The sequence below is a fragment of the Rhyacophila brunnea genome, unplaced genomic scaffold (genome assembly GCF_057557595.1).
Source record: "Rhyacophila brunnea isolate RB1 unplaced genomic scaffold, BYU_Rbru_1.0 scaffold_8, whole genome shotgun sequence".
Lineage (NCBI taxonomy): Eukaryota > Metazoa > Arthropoda > Insecta > Trichoptera > Rhyacophilidae > Rhyacophila > Rhyacophila brunnea.
The window spans coordinates 42,065,232-42,090,203 of NW_028233350.1; the positions used below are offsets into that span (position 1 = coordinate 42,065,232).

Sequence of the window (24,972 nt, forward strand, 5' to 3'; positions counted from 1 at the left end):
TCAGACAACAAATGTCATTGACGAGATTGCTCATAGATCCAAATTGCACGGAGCGTTGCTGCGTAAATAATTTTTATTTGTGGCAATTTGAAAAAATACTTTCCTCATAATTATCAATTGGCTTACTTTACACTCCCCCTGCCAATTAGGGGGTTATGGTTTATATATAACATCTTTAGTACTATGGTAAATCCAGGCTTAACCCTTATTTTATTATCTTCGTACTGAAGAGTAATATTTTATAATATTTATTTTAATTTGCGAGTCTTTATTGCCATCTGTGTTTCACAATTAAAACCAAAATATATAAGCTGTCATTTGAAATACGTAGATGGCAGCATTCGAAATATAAATTAAATTAAAATGTTTTTATGACATTGCAGAGATATTAATAATAATATGGTTTGCAGGTAGTTCTACGAATGTGTTTCTAAATATTTAAAATTTTGTGGAAATCTAATATATCTTCCTCTTCTCTTGTATTATTATATTCAAAGTGTTTGTAATATAAAACAGAGGGAATCAAAATATATGCTTTTTATATCTACCTATTATAATGAATACTCAATGCCGATTCCACATTATTTTTAATATAGTATGAATTGATAGCTATAGTAAAATTAATATTCTATACGTTGGCACATTGAAAGAAGGTAAAGTAAACCTAAGTGAAGGATCACGTATAAAAACAAATTTTAATATTTTAAATAGGTATCTAAAGTGTATGGAAGTCATTTACTAGTCATATTTATTTGTTTTCATTGAACTATAAATTGCAGATAATGTAGGTTAGATTTTAAAATTCAATTAAACCCTGTGTAAACGAAATCATAATAGGTATTAGTCAAAAAATATTCATCTATCTATAAAATATCTAAAATTATGCCATTAAATGATTTATTAGTACATTTTATAGATAGAAGAATATTTTTTATCTATTTTTAAAAAACTAACCAACAACATCTGTAATATTATGTATTCTTAATTCAACTATGACTGAAAAACTGTACACTATTTTTGTCGGATCGCCATAGAATACCTAATGGTTTGGTTGGGCAGGGTTTAACTGATTTTTAAAAACTACCTGGCACTATCTACAATTTGTATTCTTAGTTCAATGAAAACAAATAAGTATTACTGAAAAAATTTAGTGTCCACTATTATTTATGTTTAGTGTAGTCTACTTCCACCCCTCGCAACAGGTGTTACATATGGTCGATGAAGAGATTTGATTGGAGTCATGTGTTCACTATTGATTGACTGACATTTATTTTTCTAATCAGTTGGTAATTGATGCTTACATGGCAAGATGTCTCTATAATTATAAGTAAACATAAAGTAAAAAGTTTTTTTTATTTTAAAGCTTTTTATTAGTAACAAATAAATCGTCACAATTTGCATAGACTTTTTTTTAAACATTAGGTAACAATCAATGTCGACCATGGAATGGCAAATCACATCTTCAATAATAGTCTAATAATCATCAGATAGGAATTTCATTCTGTCTATAATAATAATATAATAATAATTTTTAGGATAAATATCTCAGATATTTATTTCTTATCGTATTGTAGTTTTTAGTAGAAAATTTAATATACATTAATCATGTTGATATTAATTATTATTAGTTTTACTTGTCATTATGGCGTAGTATTAAAATTTTGGCTGACTTTACGAGAGGCAATTTTCTTTTATAATAAAATTACAATTGCGGAACCGGGCATAAATAAAATTGGAGTATTCTGAATGTCAAAATAAGTGTTTTTTCAAAAACACGTTTAAGTAGACGTGCTTTTCGTTAGCCCGGCACCTCAACTGAAGATAAAATACTAAATAAATTAAAAACAACACTTTTAAAAATATTGTCACATCGTAATATTACAAAATAAAAAATTATACACTAGGAATGTTTTTAACAATATAAAAAATTACTTGGCAAAATGTTTTTTGATATATTTTGGGCAAGCATATTTATTATTCAATCTTTATAGAGAGCTCAAATACGAAAAAGTCAGTTTACGAAATAGTAAAAGAGTCTTTTTAATTATAATTTATATTAGTAGCGTAGTTATGGGTTATAAGCGGATAATCTCACAACATAAAGGCGGTATAATTTTCCATTGTGAAGATGTATCTTAGTAGGCTTTTCCCGGCTTGCTCTGAGTTTTCGTTTGAGACTGCACTTTTGTTTGCTGCGTGCGTTGGGCTTTCCCGGTTTGCTGCGTCTTTTGCGTAGAACTTTGCGTACGCGTCACTTTTGTCTCAACGGGCTGCGTACGCGTTGTGTAAGTTGTGTGCACAGTCTTGTTCTGCCCTGGGATCACTTGCGTCGTAGTATGCGTGTGCTTAGTGCCTTTTTGAGTCGGGCGGGTGTCACTCGATGTATAATTCTGCGTCTGCACTACTTGTCCAGATGAATTTGAATCTTCGGAGATAAAGTTCTGATGCTTAAATCGTGGTGCTTGACTATGCGTCGGGTACACACTGGAAGATGTTCGAGATTCCGTCCGTACGACTTGCTGGGACGGTTGGGATTCGGATGTTTCCGTTTTTAATGAACGGTTTTGTGAACTATGTGTTCCATTTGCATAATGTCGGGTCGAAGATCCGACGACTCGGTTCTGTGAATTATGAGACTCATTGGTGTTTTGTTGAACGTCAGTTCGTGAAGGATGCGACTCGGTGGTATAGTGTTGTGTCTCGGTACGTACAACTTGATTTTGAGACGGGTGTGTCTCATTTGTGTAATTTTCTGTTCGAGTCACACGGCTTTGAGACGGATGCGATTCAGTAGTATAATGTCGAGTCTCTGTTTGGACAATTTGACCTTGGGACGGATGAGACTCAGTTGTATAATTTTGAGTCCTGGTTATGGTGCCTTCTGATGGTTGTGACTCAGTAATGTAACGACGAGTTGCCGTTTGGACGAGTGGTTTTTGGGACGGATCAGTTATATATTTTTCTGTCCTGACTACGCGATTTTGTGTCGGGCTAGACTCGGTAGTATAATGTCGAGTGTCCGTTTGGACGACTTGATTTTGGGATGGGTGTGACTCGATTGTATAATTTTTTGTTTCAGTCACACGCCCATGTGATGGTTTTGATTCCGTAGTATAATACCTTGTCTCTTTTTGTACGACTTGGTTCTGTGACGGATGAGATTCAGTTGTATAATTTTGCGTTACTACACGACTCTCAGAAGGATGCGACTCAGTGACATAACGACGCGTCTCGGTCTGTACAACTTGATTCTGTGATGGATGTGACTCAGTTGTATAATTTTGAGTCTTCGTTACAGTGGATTGTGATGGATGGGATTCAGTAACATAACGCCTGGTTTCTGTTTGAACTACTTGATTTTGTGACGGATGCGTTTCGGTTGTATAATTCTGCGTCCTTGTTACAATACTTTGGGAAGGATCCGATTCAGTGATGTAGCGTCTAGTCTCTGTTTGAACAACTTGGTTCGGAGACGGATCTGATTCAGTCGTGTATTTTTTTGTGACTGCACGACTTGGACGCGATTCAGTGACATATCGTCTAGTTTCTGTTTGTACGACTTGTTTTTCAGATGGATCTGTATAAATTTCTGTCACTCTAGTCTGAAACGGATGCGATTCAGTCGTGTCATGTGATTCAACGACATAGTTCTGAGTTCGAACGACTTGAGTTTGCGATGGGTGCGTTTCAGTAGTGTATGTTCGTGTTTCTACAGTTTGCGTTGGATCAGTGGTGTATTTTTCAGTACGCACGACCTGTTGCTGTGGGGGTTGCACTTCATATGTAGTGTAAGTGCGGATAATTTCACTTTCTGACGGATGAACTTGCGTGGTGTGAGTTTCTCTTTGAGAATTCGTAACGTGCCGTTGATCCGTTTGCGTGATATCTCTCTGTGTGACTTGATTTTGAATCTGCTGTATCTGGGTGTTGTCCATCAGGTTGGTGGTGATAATCTGGGTTGCCTGCCGCTGAGGAGACAAGTTGCGAGGATGGGGTGATGTGGTCACAGGCACCGGGTTCGTCTCAGGGACAAATGTCTGATCGGGTCTCAATTGACTGACGTAAGGCGAATGACGAATGCCAAAGCTTTGAGCTGGACGTGTATCCACAATCTGAAAAATATGAACAATAACATTTTAAGAAATATTATTATTCAGTCATCTATTATTAAAAGTTTAATGGATAATTGCATAATAATTTTAATTCAGGTCATAATATGTACAAATTATTAAAAGACAATTGAAATATGCTATAAGTTTCTTGAAGAGTTTGGTAATTTAGACATACTATGAAGATTTTTATGAAATTTAATGGAATTATTATTATCTATACATACGGCCCCACGATGGCCAAGCGGCTTACGCGTTGCCTTATAGTGTCATAGGTCCCAGGTTCGAATTCTAGGTCTGGCATATACACATATTGTTTTTCAATTTGTGTTTGGAGTCAGAGTACGTACCTAATAGGTTGAGCAATTGGCTAACATCCATTTCTCGTAAAAACAAAAATCTATTAATACAAACCTCCAATCTGTGGAGGCCCACATGATCCGATTAGGATCAGACATGATCAAAAGAAGGGTTCCTCGTTATCCAAGGGATATTGGGACTGAAAAAATACTTCTTAAATCGAATCCGCTTAAAAAATGGACCACGTCAGCAAGACAGAATTAATGTAGGAGTGTGGGATTGAAAGTGACAGATGACAACTGTAAGCTATTAATTGTGCTTGTGTTTTTTATATTTTTTTTTGCATTTTCCTGCAAATTCGTAACTGCGGAGACTCGGATAACGAATACTCGGATAATGAGGACCCCCTGAATTGTAAAAACTTAATTGAAAATTATATAAAATAGTAAGTAGCTAATACTAATGGAATTTGAAATAACACGTCAGTTGTATATCAGGAAATTTAAGCATGATTAGTGATTGGATAGATAGCTTAATCGGTAAAACATAGCGCCTGGATTGCAATGGTTATTGCAAACGTTAGTAACTAAATTAATGTAGGTTTTATTCAATGAAAAATCTTCATACCTATAAAAAATTAAAAAAATTTGTAAATATGTCGGAATAATAATAAAAAAAATACCTTTTCTGGTGAATACGCTCCGGGAGCAGGATTCCGGGTACGATCATCGACTGGCACCTTATGTCGACCTGATATGGTGTACATTGGTGTGTCTAACACAGATGGCATTGTGTACACATTTGGACCTGGAGAAAACAAAAGAAAAACATTTTATCACTCTTCATTTAATTATTTATCAATCATTTGATATGTCTAGACTCTAGAGTGTCCGTGGCTTATTGCCAGTTCGACCATGTACCCACCGCGAGTGTAATAATATATCAACACCGTGATTCAGAACTAATAATCACCTCGGTTACTTTACGTAACACGTATCTACGTTAATTTATCGTGGCACTATTCACCGATTGTGCAACAGAGTAAATAATTGGTTGCACAGCATTGCCTGGTATTGGCAGCAAATTGTATTGAGTATTTGACATCGTTGGTTGATAGGATATAATATACAATTTATCGTCGATGTATGGTTGATTAATGTAACTTAATTTACTTCAGTGCTCCGGATGAAAATATGGTTTAGGAGTAATAAAAGGACTTACCAGGTGTATCGGTGAACTTTGCAGTATGAACCTTAATGCCAAATGAATATTTTGGAGAATAAGTCAGAACGAATTTTTCTGGGGAATAGTTTCCAGGGCCGGGTACTTTGATCCTTTCATCGATCGGTATCTTGTGCCGTCCAGATATTGTATAAATTGGAGTATTCAGAACTGAAGGCATGTTGTAAAGATTAGGCGCTGAAAAAAATAAAAAGGAAATCATCACACCATTACAATATTAAAAATCAAATGGTATTTATTTTCTGTTTTCCCTCACATCTTTCTAATTAATTATTACACTGACAGATATAAAAATTACACTAGTAATTGAGAGTTTATTTGAAATTTACATATTTGTAATTTCACTAAATATATACATAGTTGCATGGTACAGCATTCATGTTTCATGCCCTATGCTAATTCATATGAACACATATGTGGCCGATTTTCAGACACATAACACCGTGTGACAGTTGTCAAATACATACCTATTGTAAACAGAAATTGTGTTAATTTAATATATTTCACTCATTTCTGACACAGCAAAATTATATTGAGTACCGGTTATCTAGGCCCTAGGGCCTAGGCCAGGGGTAGTCAACTTGGTCCCTACTGTCATGGTGGGCGGTACTGGTTTTAAAAATATTTTCATTATGTTATTCATTAATTAAATAGTTACATTTAACTTCATGTAATCTATGTAATTTCATCAGACTTCATGCTTCTATGTATGCAAAGTATAAATGAAAAGATAGATTTAATTAGAATAAGTTGTTTTATAAAGATTTATTCTGCCAAACTTCTTCTTCTAAAAGTCTGACATAAAGTGTTTGGTAAGTAATTATTATTATTATATGCTTTAACTTGCTGTAACTTTGTTTTATAGATTTTATAAAGTAAAGTTACTTCCCTACTTTATAAATCACCATTACTGTGGAACCGGTGGGTGGTTAGAAAATTTTACTACTAACAGAGATACGAAGGTGGGCGGTAGATATGAAAAGGTTGACTACCCCTGGCCTAGGCAAACATGAAATACCAATAGTATTAAAAATGTAACTTATCATATAAGTCAAACTATTGAAACTAATTTGATATTTTTTATCATGAACAACGTATTAAAAATAACAAACACTTCAGAATCTGTAGTTATATTTTTATCCTATAATTAATGCCCGCTTTTTACGAGACTTTAGATCTGATTAGTTCATCTTGGTTAACTAATATTTGTGTATTGTTTAGAATTTATGAAATTGTAAGATCTGTCAACAGAAATTATATAAATTTAATATATTGTGTTGCATAATGTTGAAAACCTTATTATATAGAGATGGAGCCTAAATGTATTAAATTGAAGCAAAAAAGGACCAATGGTTTAAATATGAATTTAGCTACAAGTGACTTCGCATTGCAAGTTAATTTGCAGAGAACTAACTTCACACTACTGCCTTGATATTTATTTTCCAATTTATAGGGCTTATAAAAAGACAATCCTCACAATGATGTGTAGATGCAGATAATGACACTAGGATTCGGCATCATCAAAAATCGTATAAAATTTGTGTAAAGCCGTTTATATCTGCACTCGAGTAAGTAATCAGAATGAACATAAATGAGCATAAATGACAACTGTTGACGACCCTGACGACTGACGCTGTTCATATTTATTGAGTTTACCAAATTAACCTTGTTTCACCTGTTTGCTACATAATTTCAAATGTCATAACATAAATAACGTATCAGGCTCTTTCTATTTATAGTTAAATTCTTCAAATTCTTTGATGTTACCAGTTAGGTTAAAACCGGTCATGGGTGTTATATAATAATTGTAGAATAAGTCTGTACTTACTGATGAAATTATGACTTGAGATTCTAATCGTTTAGTAATGTTGATGTTAAAAGAAGAGATATAGAAGTAAAATATAGTTTACCTGGAGTTTGAAACGCTTTTTCTGGAAGGCTCTTGATTCCAAAGGTATATTTCGGAGTAGCATCCATAGTTGATGGATCGGCTTTCTCTGGAGAGTAGAAGTTCGGTGCCGGCGTGTCGAGCGGTTTTTCGGGGGAACCTCTAATCCTAAAGGTATACGCTGGTGAACTATCAAATAAGTGGTCGCCATTTTCAGGATTGTACGCATTCGGTCCAGGAGTATCCAACGGCCGCTCCAAAGGTGCTTTTATTCCAAAAGAGTACATTGGATGAGAGTCGAATACAATGTCGGATCGCTCAGGATTGTAAGCGTTCGGTCCTGGAGTATCCAAAGGTTTACCGTCGGGACCTTTCTGGCCAATCGTGTATTTTGGAGTATTATCAAACAATGTTGGATTATACGCACTTGGGCCAGGAGTATTGAACGGTCTTTCTAATGGCGTCTTTATTCCAAATGAGTACATTGGATAATGATCTAATGCTCTATCGTACAATTCTGGGTGATAGGCGTTCGGTCCAGGAGTATCCATAGGCTTACCATCGGGACCTTTTTGACCTATTGTGTATTTTGGAGTGTTATCAAACAATGTTGGATTATACGCACTTGGGCCAGGAGTATTGAACGGTTTTTCTAATGGTGTCTTTATTCCAAATGAATACATAGGATAGTGATCCAGTACTCTATCATATAACTCTGGGTGATATGCATTTGGCCCGGGTGTATCTATGGGCTTACCATCAGGACCTTTCTGACCAATAGTGTATTTTGGAGTGTTATCTAAGAGTGTTGGATTATACTCATTAGGCCCAGGAGTATTAAACGGTTTTTCCAATGGTGTCTTTATTCCAAATGAGTACATTGGATAGTGATCTAATGCTTTATCATACAACTCTGGGTGGTAGGCATTCGGCCCAGGCGTATCTATTGGCTTACCATCGGGACCTTTCTGACCAATAGTGTATTTTGGAGTGTTATCTAAGAGTGTTGGATTATACTCATTAGGCCCAGGAGTATTAAACGGTTTTTCCAATGGTGTCTTTATTCCAAATGAGTACATTGGATAGTGATCTAATGCTTTATCATATAACTCTGGGTGATAGGCATTCGGCCCAGGCGTATCTATTGGCTTACCGTCGGGACCTTTCTGACCAATGGTGTATTTTGGAGTGTTATCTAAGAGTGTTGGATTATACTCATTAGGCCCAGGAGTATTAAACGGTTTTTCCAATGGTGTCTTTATTCCAAATGAGTACATTGGATAGTGATCTAATGCTTTATCATATAACTCTGGGTGATAGGCATTCGGCCCAGGCGTATCTATTGGCTTACCGTCGGGACCTTTCTGACCAATGGTGTATTTTGGAGTGTTATCTAATAGTATTGGATTATACTCATTTGGCCCTGGAGTATTAAACGGTTTTTCCAATGGTGTCTTTATTCCAAACGAGTACATTGGATAGTGATCTAATGCTTTATCGTATAACTCTGGGTGATAGGCATTCGGCCCGGGTGTATCTATGGGTTTACCGTCGGGACCTTTCTGTCCAATTGTGTATTTTGGAGTGTTATCAAATAGTGTTGGATTATACTCATTTGGCCCAGGAGTATTAGACGGTTTTTCCAATGGTGTCTTTATTCCAAATGAGTACATTGGATAGTGATCTAGTGCTTTATCATATAGCTCTGGGTGATAGGCATTCGGCCCGGGTGTATCTATGGGCTTACCATCGGGACCTTTCTGACCAATCGTGTATTTTGGAGTGTTATCAAATAGTGTTGGATTATACTCATTTGGCCCAGGAGTATTAAATGGTTTTTCCAGTGGTGTCTTTATTCCAAAAGAATACATCGGATGGTTATCTAATACTCTATCGGAATTCTCAGGATGATAGGCATTCGGTCCAGGTGTATCTATGGGTTTGCCATCTGGACCCTTTAGACCGATCGTGTACTTTGGAGTATTATCTAAGAGTGCAGGATTATACGCAGATGGGCTAGGAGTATTAAATGGTTTTTCCAAGGGTGTTTTTATTCCAAAGGAATACATTGGGTAATGGTCTAATGCTTTATCATACAACTCTGGATGGTAAGCATTTGGTCCTGGTGTGTCCAATGGTTTGTCTTCGTGACCTTTTGGTCTGAATGAATATGCTGGTGAACTTTCGAGTAATACTTTGTCCGCTTTCTCAGGACAATATGCATTCGGTCCCGGTGTGTCCAAAGGCTTTCCATCAGGTCCTTTTATACCGAATGAATATTTTGGAGTATCGTCATAGAAAGCAGGATTGTAAACATTTGGTCCTGGGTTATTGTTAGGTAATTCAGGTTGACCTTTAGGTCGCATAGAATATGCAGGAGAACTTTCATGCAGCACATGGTCGGCTTTTTCAGGACAGTACAAATTGGGTCCAGGAGTATCCAAAGGTTTCCCATCAGGTCCTTTGATACCAAAAGAGTATCTTGGAGCATCCCCATGTATCGCTGGATTATATGCATTAGGTCCAGGAGTATCCAAAGGTTTTCCATCTGGTCCTTTAATACCGAATGAATATTTCGGAGTGTCATCATGTACATTGGGATTGTACACGTTTGGTCCAGGAGTATCACTGGGGCGTTCAGGTTGGCCTTTAGGTCTCAATGTGTATGATGGTGAGCTCTCATGGAGAACTTTGTCAGCCTTCTCCGGTGAATACGCATTGGGGCCAGGGGTATCTAATGGTTTTCCATCAGGTCCTTTTATTCCGAAAGAATATCTTGGAGTATCATCATGGACTGCTGGATTATATGCATTCGGTCCAGGAGTATCCAAAGGTTTTCCATCTGGACCTTTAATACCGAATGAATATTTCGGGGTGTCATCATGGACATTAGGATTGTACACGTTTGGTCCAGGAGTATCACTGGGGCGTTCAGGTTGGCCTTTAGGTCTCAATGTGTATGCCGGTGAGCTCTCATGGAGAACTTTGTCAGCCTTCTCCGGTGAATACGCGTTGGGGCCAGGTGTATCTAATGGTTTCCCATCAGGTCCTTTTATACCGAAAGAATATCGTGGAGTATCATCATGGAGTGCTGGATTATATGCATTCGGTCCAGGGGTATCCAAAGGTTTTCCATCTGGTCCTTTAATACCAAATGAATATTTCGGGGTGTCATCATGTACATTGGGATTGTACACGTTTGGTCCAGGAGTATCACTGGGGCGTTCAGGTTGGCCTTTAGGTCTCAATGTGTATGCTGGTGAGCTTTCGTGAAGGACCTTGTCAGCCTTCTCTGGTGAATACGCGTTGGGACCAGGGGTATCTAATGGTTTCCCATCAGGTCCTTTTATACCGAAAGAATATCTTGGAGTATCATCATGGACTGCTGGATTATATGCATTCGGTCCAGGGGTATCCAAAGGTTTTCCATCTGGTCCTTTAATACCGAATGAATATTTCGGGGTGTCATCATGTACATTGGGATTGTACACGTTTGGTCCAGGAGTATCACTGGGGCGTTCAGGTTGGCCTTTAGGTCTCAAAGTGTATGCCGGTGAGCTCTCATGGAGAACTTTGTCAGCCTTCTCCGGTGAATACGCGTTGGGGCCAGGGGTATCTAATGGTTTCCCATCAGGTCCTTTTATACCGAAAGAATATCTTGGAGTATCATCATGGATTGCTGGATTGTATGCATTCGGTCCAGGGGTGTCTAAAGGTTTTCCATCTGGACCCTTCTTGCCAAAAGAGTACTTCGGAGTATCATCATGAATTGCAGGGTTATATACGTTTGGTCCAGGGGTGTCCAAAGGTTTCCCATCGGGTCCTTTAATACCGAATGAATATTTCGGGGTGTCATCGTGGACATTGGGATTGTACACATTTGGTCCAGGAGTATCACTGGGGCGTTCAGGTTGGCCCTTAGGTCTCAATGTGTATGCTGGTGAGGTCTCATGGAGAACTTTGTCAGCCTTCTCCGGCGAATACGCGTTGGGGCCAGGGGTATCTAATGGTTTTCCGTCAGGTCCTTTTATACCGAAAGAATATCTTGGAGTATCATCATGGACTGCTGGATTATATGCATTCGGTCCAGGGGTATCCAAAGGTTTTCCATCTGGTCCTTTAATACCGAATGAATATTTCGGGGTGTCATCGTGTACATTGGGATTGTACACGTTTGGTCCAGGAGTATCACTGGGGCGTTCAGGTTGGCCTTTAGGTCTCAAAGTGTATGCCGGTGAGCTCTCATGGAGAACTTTGTCAGCCTTCTCCGGTGAATACGCGTTGGGGCCAGGGGTATCTAATGGTTTCCCATCAGGTCCTTTTATACCGAAAGAATATCTTGGAGTATCATCATGGATTGCTGGATTGTATGCATTCGGTCCAGGGGTGTCTAAAGGTTTTCCATCTGGACCCTTCTTGCCAAAAGAGTACTTCGGAGTATCATCATGAATTGCAGGGTTATATACGTTTGGTCCAGGGGTGTCCAAAGGTTTCCCATCGGGTCCTTTAATACCGAATGAATATTTCGGGGTGTCATCGTGGACATTGGGATTGTACACATTTGGTCCAGGAGTATCACTGGGGCGTTCAGGTTGGCCCTTGGGTCTCAATGTGTATGCTGGTGAGGTCTCATGGAGAACTTTGTCAGCCTTCTCCGGCGAATACGCGTTGGGGCCAGGGGTATCTAATGGTTTTCCGTCAGGTCCTTTTATACCGAAAGAATATCTTGGAGTATCATCATGGACTGCTGGATTATATGCATTCGGTCCAGGGGTATCCAAAGGTTTTCCATCTGGTCCTTTAATACCGAATGAATATTTCGGGGTGTCATCGTGTACATTGGGATTGTACACGTTTGGTCCAGGAGTATCACTGGGGCGTTCAGGTTGGCCTTTAGGTCTCAAAGTGTATGCCGGTGAGCTCTCATGGAGAACTTTGTCAGCCTTCTCCGGTGAATACGCGTTGGGGCCAGGGGTATCTAATGGTTTCCCATCAGGTCCTTTTATACCGAAAGAATATCTTGGAGTATCATCATGGATTGCTGGATTGTATGCATTCGGTCCAGGGGTGTCTAAAGGTTTTCCATCTGGACCCTTCTTGCCAAAAGAGTACTTCGGAGTATCATCATGAATTGCAGGGTTATATACGTTTGGTCCAGGGGTGTCCAAAGGTTTCCCATCGGGTCCTTTAATACCGAATGAATATTTCGGGGTGTCATCGTGGACATTGGGATTGTACACATTTGGTCCAGGAGTATCACTGGGGCGTTCAGGTTGGCCCTTGGGTCTCAATGTGTATGCTGGTGAGGTCTCATGGAGAACTTTGTCAGCCTTCTCCGGCGAATACGCGTTGGGGCCAGGGGTATCTAATGGTTTTCCGCCAGGTCCTTTTATACCGAAAGAATATCTTGGAGTATCATCATGGACTGCTGGATTATATGCATTCGGTCCAGGGGTATCCAAAGGTTTTCCATCTGGTCCTTTAATACCGAATGAATATTTCGGGGTGTCATCGTGTACATTGGGATTGTACACGTTTGGTCCAGGGGTATCACTGGGGCGTTCAGGTTGGCCTTTAGGTCTTAAGGTATACGCAGGTGAACTCTCGTGAAGGACTTTATCAGCCTTCTCCGGTGAATACGCGTTAGGGCCAGGGGTATCTAATGGTTTTCCATCTGGACCCTTCTTGCCAAAAGAATACTTCGGAGTATCATCATGAATTGCAGGGTTATATATATTCGGTCCAGGAGTGTCTAAAGGTTTTCCATCAGGTCCTTTAATACCGAATGAATATTTCGGAGTATCATCGTGGACATTGGGATTGTACACGTTTGGTCCAGGGGTATCACTGGGGCGTTCAGGTTGGCCTTTAGGTCTTAAGGTATATGCAGGTGAGCTCTCATGGAGGACTTTATCGGCCTTCTCAAGAGAATAAGCATTGGGGCCAGGGGTATCCAATGGTTTTCCATCTGGACCTTTCTTGCCAAAAGAGTATTTTGGAGTATCACCATGAATTGGAGGATTATATGTATTCGGTCCAGGAGTATCCAAAGGTTTACCGTCAGGACCTTTGACACCGAATGAATATTTCGGAGTATCGTCATGAACACTGGGTTTGTATACATTCGGTCCGGGGGTGTCGTTTGGCTTTTCCGGTTGACCTTTAGGTCTTAAGGAATATGCTGGTGAACTTTCGTGTAATACTTTATCTGCTTTCTCAGGGGAGTATGCATTTGGACCGGGCGTATCTAGTGGTTTCCCATCTGGACCTTTTTTCCCAAAAGAATATTTTGGAGTATCATCGTGAACGGGCGGATTATATACATTCGGTCCAGGTGTATCATTTGGTCTTTCTGGTTGACCTTTGGGTCTCAAGGTATACGCAGGTGAGCTCTCATGGAGGACTTTATCGGCCTTCTCAGGAGAATAAGCATTGGGGCCAGGGGTATCCAATGGTTTTCCATCTGGACCTTTCTTGCCAAAAGAGTATTTTGGAGTATCACCATGAATTGGAGGATTATATGTATTCGGTCCAGGAGTATCCAAAGGTTTACCGTCAGGACCTTTGACACCGAATGAATATTTCGGGGTATCGTCATGAACACTGGGTTTGTATACATTCGGTCCGGGGGTGTCGTTTGGCTTTTCCGGTTGACCTTTAGGTCTTAAGGAATATGCTGGTGAACTTTCGTGTAATACTTTATCAGCTTTCTCAGGGGAGTATGCATTTGGACCGGGCGTATCTAGCGGTTTCCCATCTGGACCTTTTTTCCCAAAAGAATATTTTGGAGTATCATCGTGAACGGGCGGATTATATACATTCGGTCCAGGTGTATCATTTGGTCTTTCTGGTTGACCTTTGGGTCTTAATGAATATGCCGGTGAACTTCCATGAAGTACTTTATCAGCCTTTTCTGGACAATAGGCATTTGGTCCTGGCGTATCTAGTGGCCTTCCATCGGGTCCTTTTATGCCAAAAGAATATTTAGGAGTATGGCCATTAACAGTAGGATTATAAATATTAGGGCCAGGTGTATCACTTGGCTTCTCTGGTTGACCCTTTGGCCTGAATGAGTACGCTGGCGAGTTTTCCAAAAGGATTTTTTTCGCTTTCTCTAGACTATATGCGTTTGGTCCAGGGGTCTCGGATATTTTCGTTGTTTGCACTTTTATACCAAATGAATATTTGACATTATGGTCGTCACGAAAAGCTGGGTTATAAACATTCGGGCCTGGAGTTTCACTTACTTTTTCAACATCACTTTTATATCTGAATGAATAAGCTGGGGAACTTTCTAATAAAGCTCTTTTTGCCTTTTCGGGACAATAAGTGGTCGGTCCAGGTGTTTCTGTGATTTTTGTTGTTTGAACTTTTCTACCAAATGAATATTTAACGTTATAATCATCTCGAAAAGCTGGATTATACATATTTGGTCCAGGGGTTTCACTCACTCTTTCAATATGACTTTTATGTCTGAATGAATATGCCGGGGAACTTTCCAATAATGCTCTTTTAGCTTTCTCTGGGCAATACGCATTTGGTCCAGGAGTCTCTGTGATTTTAGTCGTTGGCACCTTTCTGCCAAATGAGTATTTGACATTATAATCATCAAGAAAAGCTGGATTATACATGTTTGGTCCGGGAGTGTCACTTATTCTTTGCACGTGACTCTTATGTCTGAATGAATATGCCGGGGAACTTTCCAACAATGCTCTTTTAGCTTTCTCCGGGCAATATGCATTTGGTCCAGGGGTTTCTGTGATTTTAGTCGTTTTTACTTTTCTGCCAAATGAGTATTTGACGTTATGGTCATCAAGAAAAGCTGGGTTATACATGTTTGGTCCAGGAGTATCACTTATCCTTTGCACATGACTCTTATGTCTGAATGAATATGCTGGGGAACTTTCTAACAATACCCTTTTAGCTTTCTCTGGGCAATACGCATTTGGTCCAGGAGTCTCTGTAATTTTAGTCGTTTGCACCTTTCTGCCAAATGAGTATTTGACATTATAATCATCAAGAAAAGCTGGATTATACATGTTTGGTCCAGGAGTATCACTTATTCTTTGCACGTGACTCTTATGTCTAAATGAATATGCCGGGGAACTTTCCAACAATGCTCTTTTAGCTTTCTCTGGGCAATAAGCATTTGGTCCAGGGGTTTCTGTGATTTTAGTCGTTTGGACTTTTCTGCCAAATGAATATTTGACGTTATGGTCGTCAAGAAAAGCTGGGTTATACATGTTTGGTCCAGGAGTGTCACTTATCCTTTGCACATGACTCTTATGTCTGAATGAATATGCCGGAGAACTTTCCAACAATGCCCTTTTAGCTTTCTCTGGCCAATATGTGTTTGGTCCAGGGGTCTCTGAAATTTTAGTCGTTTGGACCTTTCTGCCAAATGAATATTTGACGTTATGGTCATCGAGAAAAGCTGGGTTATACATATTTGGTCCAGGAGTGTCACTCATAATTCTTTGTGCGTGACTCTTATGTCTGAATGAATATGATGGGGAGTTTTCTAACAATGCTCTTTTAGCCTTGTCAGGACAATATGCATTTGGCCCAGGGGTCTCCGAGATTTTCCGTGTTTGCACTTTTCTACCGAAAGAATATTTAACATTATGGTCATCGAGGAAAGCTGGATTATACATGTTTGGTCCAGGAGTGTCACTTATTCTTTGTACGTGACTTTTATGTCTGAATGAATAAGCCGGAGAACTTTCTAGCAGAGCTCGTTTAGCCTTTTCAGGACAATACGCATTTGGTCCAGGAGTCTCTGTGATTTTAGTAGTTTGGACTTTTCTACCAAATGAATATTTCACATTATGATCATCTTGAACTGAGTAATTATACATGTTTGGACCAGGAGTGTCACTTATTTGCTGTGATCGAACTTTAGATCTGAAAGAATATGATGGAGAATGGTCCAATATGGCCTTATTTGCCTTTTCAACGGAGTATGCATTTGGTCCAGGTGTCTCCGAAACCGTATACGACTGTGACTTTGTGCCAAATGAATACCGTACGGATTCATTATGTGTCGAAGATGTATTGTATACATTTGGGCCAGGTGTGTCATTAATTTTTTCTGAATAAACTTTATTACGGAATGAATAAGCTGGCGATGCTTCTAATAACGCTCGTTCAGCCTTCTCAGGACAATATGAACCAGGACCAGGAGTGTCGTAGTATTTCATAGATGAAACTCTTGATCCAAAAGAATACATTGGAGCAAAGTCAAGGACATCAGCGTTCTCTGGGTTATACGCATTCGGTCCTGGAGTTTCCATGTGTCGTTCCAGATTGCTTTTTACTCGGAAGGAATATGCAGGAGAGCTTTCCAAAATGGTTTTGTCCGACCTAACAGTGCAGTAGGCATTTGGAGCTGGTGTTTCAATCGTTCTCTCGACTGCATACTTTCCGGAAAATGAATATTTCGGCCCATGGTCAAGAAGTACCTTGTCAGCCTTTTGGGAGAACAAAAAAAATGTTAAGTAATTGTTTTTACAACTAAATATTATAATAAATACATATTGTGTATTTATTTTATTTATACCAATAGCTATTATTTTTAACTTAAGTTAATATATCTAGATACATTTTATGAAAAAAATGTTAAAAATAGTAGTTAGTAAAATGATATTTGACTTTCAAGTTGTGTATATAATATTATGTCAGGATTTTTTTTTTGTTTTTATTATTAACCACGTCTTTGCTTTTTTGTTACAAGAGGTTTTTAGCAATTTTGAACAATTACAAACACCCAGGCTTTGAGAAAATCACATAAGCAAATATATTGCGTCTTCACCGGGATCGAACCCAGAGCTCCCGGATGGAAGAATTTTATCTGATACATATTACCTACACTTATTTTTTATCAATAAAAACGTAAGCTAATTTTTATTGTTATATAGGTACAATTGATTCTAGATATATTATGTTACCAGTGATAAAAAAGTTTTTTTTTCACATTTAATGATAAAAATGACGATCGCACATTAGAAAAAGTATTTTTATACCTACATGTAATCAAAATACGAGAAGTGCTAAGTGATTCACTATTATAAGTATTATAACTGTACTGGGGAAAATGTAATACTTTTTCAACACGTGCAATGAAAATGGCTGGGGAAATTATCATAACTGAGAAAAAAAATTATTGGTATTACGGATTAACCGGGAAATTGATATCTATTCTGGTAAATCGAGAGTCAACTTTCATACTATTTTTTGTATGAAAAAATAATTCATAATTAGTATAAAATTACACCGTTAGAAAAAAATAGATTTGTTTGAGGTATTTAGGATGTTAATCAGTAAATCCCAATTTAAGTAATTAAAATTTTATTTTGTAAAATTTTATGTTACATATTATATTATTTGTAATAGTGTACACAATTGACTATTTATTTTATTAAATTAATGCTAACTAAATTTAATAAAAAAAAACTTATAACAGTTTCTACAACAAATAAATTGAGCCTATGAGAAGTGAAATGAACCAAGTGACAACATGGTAACATTTTTATATATGAAATTGTAGTTTAATTAGCTTGTGCACTTCTATTTTTCATGAAGCTGTATTATTTTTCTAAATAATATAATATTATTGATGTTTGTTACAGAAAAATGTGTTAATGGACGATATTGATTGTAAAATGTAGTTTCTTGGTTCACTTAATATTATAATCATAAATAATATAACGGGTAATTTGAATATTAATGAATAATATTAATAAATATACATGGCTGTAACTATAGAAACAACGTGTTAACTGTGTTTACCACTCATAAACGCAAAATGATAGCTCAAAGTAGGTATGTTTACTTTCCGCTAATATGATAGCTTGACACGTATAATCAATAGAACTAAACCAAAGATGTTGAAAAATAAACTTTCTTCTATAGAGATGTTACTTAATCTAAATTAATGAAATTTAAGCGAAGACATGGAACTATGTTTTACTGATTAAGTTACCTACTAGTGACAGCATTACAATTTCGTTTGAAGACCCAATTATTATTTAAATGATTATTTTTGTAGATATTGACAAAATAAGTCTTGAATACTTAAATTCATAGGATTAGAATACTTATTTACGATTTCAATTTGATATTTTACGCATATCACATATTGCCGTATCAAAAACTGACATATGGATATGACAATTTAGGTATAATACATATACATATGGAAATATACTTCCTTGAAAATTTTATGTAGGCAGCCAAAAGCATTACAATATTGACCATTATTTGTATGGTGAATAATACTTGAAATTTGATAGCCATTTTATTTAAGGATATGCCAATAGAAGAATAAGAATAATGAAATTGTTACCAATACAACCACACGTAGGTATAATCGTTCGATTCGAAAATCGAACTTCCTTCAAAATAAATATGTAATACGAAATGTGTATAAGACTTCTATCTAGAGTCCAAATTATTTGTATTTTTTTTAAATACCACTTGATTCACTTCACTTCTTACAGCCCAAATTTATAACAAAAAACAAATAAATTACCATCAGTATTACCTACCTATTATAAATAATTCAAACATAGTTTTAATTAATTATATCACAAACACTGATGCCAAATAGTCTTTATAAGTGGTATTCAGTGGATTATCACATGGTTTTTAGTCTTTGGTTGATGATTATTTGCACTTATTTTGTGTTGAGCAAAGTCAGGTCGGGGTTACAGAAGAAAAAAGCAGACAGAAGCAGTTGTTAGGATGTTGCATGGAAGATGGAAGACAAACGATACAGGCTGATGATGTTCACACAACTTTTCCAACCTCCTGGGAATGTGTGCTGAAATAGGCATCGAAAAATGATTTGATGATATTATATTATAAATAATAGGTTATAGCAAATACTAATAACGTTTATACTGTACTTATATAAATCATAATAATTATATAAAGGTTTGTACACTTCTGCCGTTACATAAATGCACATGCACAATCATTTGTTTGACGTCTAATGCACGTTTACACATACAAATATTGTTATCAAATTAAATATAGTTTTGGACAGTTGACTATTTATATGCAAATTTGCGCGAAAATATTTGTATATTAGTGTAGTATAAATTATATAAAGGAAAATGTACTCTTTTCAATATTCATTACTCAAATTCATCTATAATTGGATTAAATCTTTAAATTCAACTAATTTCAAGTTACTAATAAATCACACTTTGGGACCAGCAGCGACAAGAACATTACAGTAGTGTAGGTAAGGAAACATTCAATCTTGATGAAATCACATACTTATACATATTGACCCCACCGGGATTCGAACCCGGAACTCCCGATATAAAAAGCCACCATTAGGAGACATTTCCTGGACCCGTCTTGACAAAAAATACTTGTCTTATCAGAAAGCAAGGCAGAGACAATTTTCGTACCTACATCGATGTAGCCTTTGGCGACCGCATTTCATCACCGCTTATACAAACTATTTTCTCCCTATCTTTTCTTCTAACCAAAAACTCGATTTTTTGGTTAATTATATTTCTAGGGCTGGGTCTTGTAAGTACATTAATGCCCTTTCCCACGTGCAATCTAGCTATGTATTTAACTCCTAACCGTACTTATTGGAAATTAATACATCGCAGTAAGGAGTTGGTCCGAACTTTACCACGCGCTCATACCGTTTCTATAGAATATAATGCCAAATCCTACACACACGCAATATTATTTTATTTTTTAAACTAATTTTAGAAAATGACAAAGTATATGACTAAATACAGTCCAAATCCAACGTTTTTTTATTATTTCGTATGATCAATTATTATTGGACAACCTCAATAAACCTTGGATAGTGGAATTTATTTAATTTTTTACAAAGTAATGTTGTAACTAGGCATGTCGTATATGTATAAGCATTTATACATATGTATTATAATTACATTATTAGGTATGTCAATGTGTTGGTGTATTTAAAAAATAAATAAATACAACCAAAACATTGATATATCAACTACCTCATGGAAAAGCACACTGTCACCAAAAACTACATTGACGTAGGCACGAAAATTGCATATGTCTTGATTTCTGTTAAGTATGGTTTGGCAAGACGCATCCAGCAGGGATATTCTAAATAGTTAACATATTAACACGTTTCCGTTATTTTTATTGCTCAAAAATAACAGTCGGAGGCAGTTATCTACAATAGTCGTTAGCGCAGACAACACGTCTTACTTGAATCACGTAAGTCGTGTTAACTATGCTAATCAATGACATTTTACAGCTCGCTGTTAACGCGATCATGATCGGTCGTGTTAAAAAACATCACATTTATAGCTTCCCAGAATAATGAACTGTCTGATACGACATATAATATATTTTATCACTTTTTTTATTGGTTTTGGAGTGTTAGAATAGCCCTGCTTGACCCAAATAGATACAAACACGTATTTGTACAAAAACAATATGTGAATTTTATCCAGTCATCAGGATTCGAACCCGTGATACACCCATCGGAAGCGCAACCGTCTGCTCCACGATGGGCAGGGGAATAAAACAATTTATATTGTTATGTTATGATGATAAGAGTTTCTAAAACTACGGTGCGAAGATACAAACATTAGAAAGTGGACGATGACCAACCTGTGTTGGCGTCTAACAAAGGTCAGCTTCAGGGCAGAGAGCGGACTTCTGTGTGCCGATGAATGGCGAGTGTTTAATCCCGAAGGTGTGCGCGGGGGATGCTCGCTGCGTCACGCACACCTACCCCACAGTTAGACAAGCAGAGGAAAGGACAGAATTAGCATAATATTATTGTTAGTATATTATAATCTGATATAAGTATTAAAGCGATTATTTGCTGGAGAAACATTCTGAAATAAGTCATTAAATAACCACAGTCTTTTGCCGGCACGGCTGCAAAATGCAGCTCATGGGAAAAATAGTTACGAACTATGACTGCCCAATGTTCTCAATAACCAAAATACGTGCCACACTCAGTTTTAAAAATGCGTATCGCGAGGCACTTTTATAATATGTTTATGCCTGGGAATTCATCAGGAGTAGCTACCCAAGACTAAGGTCACCACGCATTCAAGTGTGCTTTGACTGAGTTTACTGACTTTAAATTAGGGAGGCAAACAATATAATAGAAGTATGTGAATACCTAATACTTATATTAAAATAATAATTCAAAACTATCTAACAATCTTTCAAAAAGCGATAAAATTAACCTCTGGTTTTAAATTGACAGCTGGACAGATTGATTAATAATAATTACGACTTCAAATTATGGTCTGAACGACCGCAAATAGTGGTCGTTGTCACTTTAAATTGCGGTTGATACGGCTGTTTTTACGGTTGGAAAGTGAAATACTTCCATAATATAATATTATGTAGGTACATCCCTTTATCAATAATTTAATTTCTCACAGATGAGAATTCTTTGTTTATTTTTAAAAAGTTTGACTATAATGTTTTTTTTAAATTGAATAAAAATTAATATGTCATAATCATTAACATCTACGACACAAAATTGACTGATGTGGCACCGGGTTTAGAAGTGATATATATGAAAATGTTTCTCCATAACATTAATAACAACAAACCAATACCTTTAATGGATGAAGATGAGATGAAAATGAAAGCTTAGTACCTACTAATAATTGTGCAAATAGCCTGTTGGAGATAACTTTATTCAATGCCAACAACAAACAATGAAGAAGTAGCGAATTTGGTAAGGCACAGTAGGTAATTAAATTGAAATGGAATCAATATTTATTACAAAGAATCACAATGGAAAATTGCAATATCTATTTTCGATAATCAGTCAAGACTCTTAAGATCTACCGTATACTATAAAAGGTATATACTAAAGAAGACAATTAAGCGTTAGGTACAAATTAAACACATGTCTTTCAGCACCACAAAGGAAAAAAAAATACTCAATCCCCCTTGTATAAATAAGTCTGCAGTATTAAAATCTATAAAAGATGGTAAAACTCAGTTATAATTAAGTAGATAATTATTAACGAAACGAAGTCAATTACAACTTCGATTCTGACAAAGGTTTAAACTTAGTACAGTGTACATATTATATAATGTCGTCTATAGTTAGGTCACGGCACTAAATGGCTAGCTTCGATGGTAGTGCAAGTTATTGCTTAACTTAGAATGCAAATGGTAACCTGTATGCAATAAATGAAAATTTTTGGTTGAATATTTCGTTCATATTAATTGCCGTATAGGTACCTAACCATTACGCAAGTGCGGGACAGTATGAAGTTAGCTGCGAATCAATCAGCTGTATACAAACGCAAGTTTGATAGTAGAATTATTCCGTTGCCTAAGCCACGAATTTATTATTGTCGGCCATTTGCAATTCCTTAAGTAAACAAACGATTAAACGCCAGAGTGACAGTTGTTACTTTAAAAATGAAAACAACGATAAATAATTATATAATTTAGTAATATAAGTTAATGTGTATAGAAATAAACCAACGGCGCTTCAATAAGCGACTCTTTTTCTTGAGTATGTAATTAAACAAGATAATTAAGAGCTAGTCGAAGAATCTAGGTTATCACAAGTTTTGTTTTCGTTTTGTTACGCCAAAGAAGTATAACTTCTAACCCGCGTACATAAGTACACGCACCGATTTTTTTTTCAATATTAAACAATCATTACTTTTTACAAACAGTTTACCATACTGCATTCGAATAGAATTGAATTAGTTTTCCAGTATATTCATGTTGATTAGACATCTCAAAATATCAGTGCTGTAATTTAATGAATGAAGGGTTTCGGAGCTTTTTTCAAAGCTTTATAATATCTAGGTATATGTATAAGTTATCTGCTGATTGCATTACGTGAAGACAAAAATATTGTATCCATCGGATTCAGTAATATTCCCAAATCAAATCAATTATTTATTACCTACTTCATTTTTAGGTTAATAGACTAGGAAATCATCTGACCTTCTCGGGAGAATAATTCCCCGGTCCTGGTGCGGGTGTTTCGTCCACTCTTCTCGGTCTCGCAGCCATCGTATAAGCGGGGGGTCTCCGTTTGAAGGAGTCAGCTCTAGCTTCTTCATAGGTGCCAGGTCCCGGGAGCGTGGATCCGGCTGCTGGCTGGGTCCTCGCTCTCCCGGCCATACTGTACGCGGGGGCGCCTCCTCCACCGTTATTCGCGCTCACGTGGTACACGTTCGGTGCTGAGGAATAATGATAACACATTAAAATACTGTTGAGTGTTCTTACTTAACACCTTCCACCAATATACTTAATTATGGTTTTGAAATAGCGATGAAGAAGATTGTGGCATTCTTTAGGGTTTTTCTCTCTCTCTAGTTTTAAACCTGTTTGAATATCAGAGCTAAGTACCCATGCCTGCAGAAATACATATACTTCTAATTATATTAAAATTTATAATAACCATATAATAAACACAACCATAAAATATTTTCAGATGCTACGTTTATGATCGTATTTTATTATTCACTGTCAGGGCATGGAAAGGTGCATGTTGGGCATAACGCAAAAATGAAAAACGAAACCAATGGATAAGGAGGCAGACAAGAGTACGCGATGTGATAGAGATCGCAAAGCTGATAAAATGGCAATGGATCAGACATGTCACTGGACGAGTCGACAATCACTGAACAAATTCAGTCATACAGTGGTATTCAGGGGCCACTAAACGACCAAAGGGACACCCTAAAACCAGCTGGATCGACGAAGAACTAGGGACCGACCACAGTAGAATGAGCAGTGCCAATCCAGCAGTGGATCGCTCCCAGCTGATGATGATAATAACATTACATACGTATTAAATTATATATGCTGAGTTTATGCCTGATTGTTTGTAAAAAATAACATGATACGTTTATAGGATTCAAGATATTGAGTAACCATTGAAACCCTATAGTTTTTTTTCTAGTTCCGGGCCCAAAATAATTATGCTTTTTTTATTGCTCCGGGGTTCGATTCCCAGTTTTCGGGCATAAGGTAGAAGATGCGAAGGTATAAGTACACACTATACACTAAATAAAATAAAAATATCATTATTAATTTCATTAAAAAAATACAATTCATTTCCACAATGAATTGACAGTTAACACAATAAAAAAAATTAAAAAAAAAATGCATGCATATGCACAGTAGATATCAATACAAATTAAATACCTACATAGTGGAGTAATTCCTCGCGTATACCAATATAGTAACTACTGTTACAGTTTGTAATTTACACTGTCACGATAAATTAGTTTTGTAATGGAATCAGTGTCCATCCTGACTCAACCCTCCTTCACCACAACACATTTCACCCCTTCTCTCACAAGATCCCCCCCCTCGCCGTATTTATCCGGAACCAGAAGGCAGTTTGTTAGTACCTATGCATTGTGTGAATTTCAATAAAATATTAGTGGCAGCATGCGATATTATTTACAATTT

General features: G+C 37.0%; 1 protein-coding gene across 2 annotated transcripts in view; it reads right to left on the reverse strand.

Annotated features, from left to right (window-relative positions):
* Nucleotides 1-1,365: 1,365 nt before the first annotated feature.
* LOC147064253 (uncharacterized) overlaps nt 1,366-24,972 on the reverse strand; it is a 96,890-nt gene continuing 73,283 nt past the window's right edge. For both annotated transcript variants that reach the window (XM_085958519.1, XM_085958517.1), the window contains 5 exons: nt 23,494-23,732; nt 7,562-17,009; nt 5,631-5,828; nt 5,092-5,216; nt 1,366-4,112 (listed from right to left, as the gene is read on the reverse strand). In XM_085958519.1, the coding sequence (XP_085814645.1) occupies nt 2,136-4,112; nt 5,092-5,216; nt 5,631-5,828; nt 7,562-17,009; nt 23,494-23,732 (11,987 nt within the window). In that variant the 3' untranslated portion in view covers nt 1,366-2,135. The remainder of the gene's footprint in view (nt 4,113-5,091; nt 5,217-5,630; nt 5,829-7,561; nt 17,010-23,493; nt 23,733-24,972) is intronic.